Below are 5,036 nucleotides of genomic sequence, written 5' to 3'. Positions count from 1 at the left end.
AGGTGCGTACAGATTACAAACGTTAGAAGGTGAACCCATCGCAAGAACATGGAACGCACAGCAACTTCGACGTTGTTACAAGTAAGCTACGTTTACATTTTCCATGTAACCTACTGGCCCGCAGGCCGTTTGTCAATAAATAAAAGAACAATTCAATGCAATATTGTTTATTTTTATATTACAAATGCATGTTCCACTTTGCGGTATCTGCAAAAACAGATTGGCAAAATCCTTATTCGCGATACCCACACAAAGTGGTGACCACACACAAATATTGTAATAGGCCAGCAAAGGCAAAACATCAGCGTCTATCCGGCTGGATACGCACATACAGTTTTTACAAACTTAACAATTCCTAAACCCTAACGGGATAAAAATGGGAATTGACTAATACTCACACGACAAAGGTGTAGAGTATACTCAACTACGCTTTACAGCCGACAGAGTTATTCATATACTTGCATGTCACCTAGACGTGCAAATGGCAAATAATGACTTAGTATTATTTATATGTGCCTGAAACATTGGCCTTAAATAAACACTATTTCAACTACGCTCACACAAAGACACAGTAAATATTCTTTACTTATGAACTGAGAGCCACACATACTTGCATATCACCTAGATATGCAAATGGCAAATTCAGACTTAATGCTATTTATAAAGACATTAACTCGCACACGTTCAAGATGCAAGAGATAAAAAGACTTGTACAAATTGAACAAAGGGGTTAAAACTTTATATATACCAAAATACTCCTACACCATTGCGGTGTAGAAGAAGTACATCAGTTTCCTTCTAAAACGGTTACATCAAAAAGAGAAGTCAAAAAGGGCACGCAGGCCCAACCTAGTCTTCTTTCGTACCACTGGTGCCCGCATCACCCTTGGCACCACCAGCAGCTTCCTCCTCCTCAGGATCATCATACAACAACCGCAAGCGGTCCACATAATCTTCTGCCTCCAAGCATTTATCAATATCTTCAAGGGCGGAAATGGACAATCTGTTGTATGCATTAATAGCTGCAACATACCGAGCCTCAGTATCTACACCATGGAACCCAGATCTATCCTCAGTAAACTTGCTCTTGTAGAAAGGGTTCACATGATTAAGGCATTCGTTGTAACCAGCCTTGAACCCCGCCTCCCGCGCACGCTCCTTAAGTTCATTAACAGCACGCGTTCTCAGGCGCGTCAAGAATGGTTCCGACAATCTGCAAAACACAAGTAACAAGGTTAACAAAAGCAAACCTAAAGATAGCAAAGGCACCGGATACACATGCCCGATATCGTGATCACGCATCCAATCACGATCTGCCTTAACCTGATCCAAAGAGGAAATTAGGCTATCTCTAGCCTCAGCAGCCTCTCTTGCTCGCGCTTCAGCTTCAGCCGCGCGGGCAGTGACCTACTCAAGAATGGTCACCCGGTTCTGCACTTCAACCTATCAACAACAAAGAAAACACAAGTATAGAAGGATAATCAATTATACTTGTGAAACAAAGAAACAAAGTCAAGTGTAATTGCAACTCATACCTTGAGGCCCTCGACAAGAGCCTTGGCACCGCGTGCCTCCGCTTCTTTGGCCTCTTTGGCAGCCGCTTCACCTGCAGCCTTTTCCTTTACCAAAGCAACATTCGCCGCCTTGAGATTGGTCACCTGCTGACGAACACGGAAAAGTTTTTCATTTTCTCGAGCGCAAGCTTCCCTCCAACCCTTGCGCTCATCAGAAAGCAATTTGGAAAGAGTACGAACCTGTTTAAGGCGAGCTGTCGCAGCCCAAGCTTCAGTCTGCTTTTGCTTCTCAAAAGCAGCCTTCTCTCTTTCAACCTGCTCCGCACCTTCACGAGCAACCTTTACCATTGCCTCAGCCTCAGCCCGCAGGCGATCGATCTCCTCTTCCTTGCGGCCAAGGACCCTGTAATCCTCTATAATCGCATTCGCCATTATAGAGCTTCCAACAAGCATGGAAGAGATCTGGTTTATCCGATTCTCACGAGATAGACCACGGGCACGAAGAACCTCAAACGGGGTGCCAAACCACTCAAGATATTCCTACAAGCTGAGGGATCATTCGAAATATCATCCCCTTGCATAACAGTCCAAGGAGGACGATGGTAGTTCACACCCCAGTTTTCCGTGTAAGAACGATAATAGAACTCCAGTTCAGTCTCACCAGGCTGAATAGACGATCCTTCAAAGCCCATACCCGCGGCAGTTGAACCAGATGTTTTTTCAACAACCAGAGGGCGGGGTGGGGGGGTTGGCTTCTCAGCTTCAGGAGACTTCGGTTTCTCACCCCCCTCAACATCAATATCACGTGGCTCAATCAAATTGTCAGATGAATCCACTGTATTAAAGATGCTCTGACCCGCGGCCTTCTTCCGAGCATCCTCCGCATGCGCAGATGGCGGAGTAACTACTTCGATAGAAGGGCTTCTCCTGAACTCCTTATTAACTCACGGGTCCGCAGCCGCATCTCGCGGAGGAGAAGAACAAGCCTCAAAAAAGGAATAAGTCTCCTCACGCGGTTCTACAACAACGCAAAAAACAACCATAAGTTACAAGCCAAAATGACAAACACTTGTAAACATATGATCAACTTACCAGTCACAACCGTAGGCTTTGGCTGCGAGATAGCAGCTGTCCGAGTCCTTCTCAACTTCGGACGTTTCTGCTCACCAGCACCAGCGGCATCTACCTTCCGCTTTTTCTCATCAGCAGGTTTAGAACCTGCAGAGGACCCACTCGCAACTGCACCACCACCTAGAATACCCAAACCCTCAAGGGTGTCAGACACTACCACGTAATCGTTGTAGCTGCGTAAACGAGTACGAGAGATACCTGCCACCTGTGGCACCAAGGGAGGAACAATAGCCGGCTCATGCGTTTTCTTCGGCTTGCGAAACCTCACGCCTTTTTCCACACGCTTTTTGGGAACGTCTATCGCATCAGGGTCTCCCAAGGGCCCAAGATTACCTGCGTTTCATTCATCAACAAGCAATCAGCAAGGCCAACTTATTTACAAAACAAGTAAGGAAGGTACATCTACTATACCTTTGCCTTACGGCAATTCTGCCTCCAATGCGGCTTGCGCAGGCACCCGGAAATTGTCGCGGATGGTAACATTAAACCCATCCTCATCATCCGCACAAGCAAGCACCTCAACCTTTCCCTTGAAGTCCGGGTAAAAAATTCTCCAAAGGGGAGCATCCTCTGATATTACATTTACAAAATCTCAGTAACAAAATAAGAAAGCAAGAAACCGCATAGGAAGAAAGATACTTACCACCACTCTTCTCCCGCACGACCGACCTTGCTTTCCTACTCATCCTTCCCAGCATCATCCGCAGCACCCACATCTGCGAGTTGCTCAGTATCTTCCACCCGATGATCCGCAACCTCGGGAACCAGTCCACCGTATCAACCTTGGGGACACTAATGGTCTCCGTTATAATGGTGTCCGTCACGTTCCTAAAGGTTAACTTGGCAGTGACCGCAACAGCCTTAATGTAGAAGAATTTTGTTTTCCACTTCGTAATACCCTTGGGAGGGACCATCAGCTTAGGGCTACCGTCTCATTGACGGAAAGAGAAGAAACCCATGGAAACTGTCATCTGAACAGTAACCGAAACGTCGTGAGCTAAAAGAGCGAATCATGCAACGCCACGTGTACAACAACAATTCCGCTGACGGTTACCACGCGCGCGTGGCCGCCCACGCGCCTGACATAACCAGACTTTTCACCTTCTGCTGCAGTGTAGTGATTGCCTTGGGTAGTGCAAACGTCCTTTCGTTTCAGCACATGCCAGGCAAATCCCACCAACTTTCACCAACCCGCACGTGCGGTCTACAACATTTACAAAAGCTGCAAATGAAGACAACTCTCATGTACGCGGCACACGGTTTTTTATGGTTTCTCAAACCATAACCTAAACCGCATGTCGTTTTTTACATCCCCTCAAACAATAGAAAATATATATTTACACTATGTAAAGGGGAATGACCAATATCCGCATATACCCACGAGCACACGTGGAATATGCGGAGATGACACACACGAGCCCGCACAGGTGTGTTAGATACTCAGAACCAGCGTTGTTCTTTGGACTGCAAAAACCGCTTCTCAGGAACAGCAAAACCGCATTACCTTGAAGTTCTTCAAGCTTCAAATCCCTCGTGTCAGGTTCACAACCACAGAGCGGACGCAAACAGCTTCTCCTTAGGGAAAGGGATAAGTATGATGAGCAACCGCACATCAGCAACCCTGACTCCTGATCCTTCAAGAGCTACGTCAAAGGGTAACACTCTTTTAAAGTGAGTCTTCTGCTGCAAACCGCAGACACTCATGAGTAGCTGCGGCGAAACGTAACTACGCGAACGGTAGCTACGGAAGAGCCACGACTAAGTCATCACACAGATGAGCAAAGCTACTTCCAAAAAAACTGCTTTCCAACTAAGCGTGAAGGAAAGTGGCTACAGAACGAATGCGGACGAGTTTCACCCAGATTCCTAACTATCTAGGGTACTCTCTTGAGCAACAAGCCAAGCAACAGTGGTAACAAGTCTGCTTATGACTTTGTTTGCCCACCCATGGACCGCATAGAATAAACAATGGCGGGCACTACCATGCCTATGACCATGTTTATTTGCCCGTGGTTCAAGCGAACAATTCACATTGTTCGACCAAACATGGCCAACAATGTAACGGAACGAGGTAACCACAAAGGACGTGCGGTTACTTGAGAGCTAAGTTGGAAGAACACGAACACCCCACAAGATAGGGATCATCATTACATGTCCAGTTGATAAACATAAAGCGAGAGCAAGGCACTTACAGCATTGCATCCGCTACCGCAGAGGTTACAACTAGAGTTGCGGCCACTGACACCTTCAGTCACGATCTCAAAGGTTGGTTCGACACACCAACAAGTGGCAACCAACCCTGATGACATCAGAAAAAGGTAGACCATACTACCAGATCAAAATACTCGGCTAAGAATTCTGCATCAGACGGAACTTGCTCACCGGTACGGA

At 46.6% G+C, this 5,036-nt stretch overlaps 1 protein-coding gene across 2 annotated transcripts; it reads right to left on the bottom strand.

Annotated features, from left to right (window-relative positions):
• Window positions 1-1,194: 1,194 nt before the first annotated feature.
• On the bottom strand, window positions 1,195-4,474 carry LOC118486342. Of its 2 annotated transcripts, XM_035982723.1 has the most exons (4): window positions 1,755-4,474; window positions 1,536-1,658; window positions 1,324-1,443; window positions 1,195-1,213 (listed from the first exon to the last, which is right to left on the bottom strand). In XM_035982723.1, exons 1-3 carry the CDS (start codon window positions 1,965-1,967, stop codon window positions 1,408-1,410), a joined length of 372 nt encoding a protein of 123 aa, XP_035838616.1. In that variant the 5' UTR covers window positions 1,968-4,474; the 3' UTR covers window positions 1,195-1,213; window positions 1,324-1,407. The 2 variants fall into 2 exon arrangements, with proteins under 2 accessions (XP_035838616.1, XP_035838615.1); XM_035982722.1 differs by having other exon boundaries at window positions 1,536-4,474.
• Window positions 4,475-5,036: the final 562 nt, after the last annotated feature.

This window comes from Helianthus annuus, chromosome 14 (genome assembly GCF_002127325.2).
Source record: "Helianthus annuus cultivar XRQ/B chromosome 14, HanXRQr2.0-SUNRISE, whole genome shotgun sequence".
In the NCBI taxonomy this organism is placed as follows: Eukaryota; Viridiplantae; Streptophyta; class Magnoliopsida; order Asterales; family Asteraceae; genus Helianthus; species Helianthus annuus.
The sequence above is the reverse complement of the archived record's forward strand: the minus strand, read 5'-3'. Positions and strand labels throughout refer to the sequence as shown.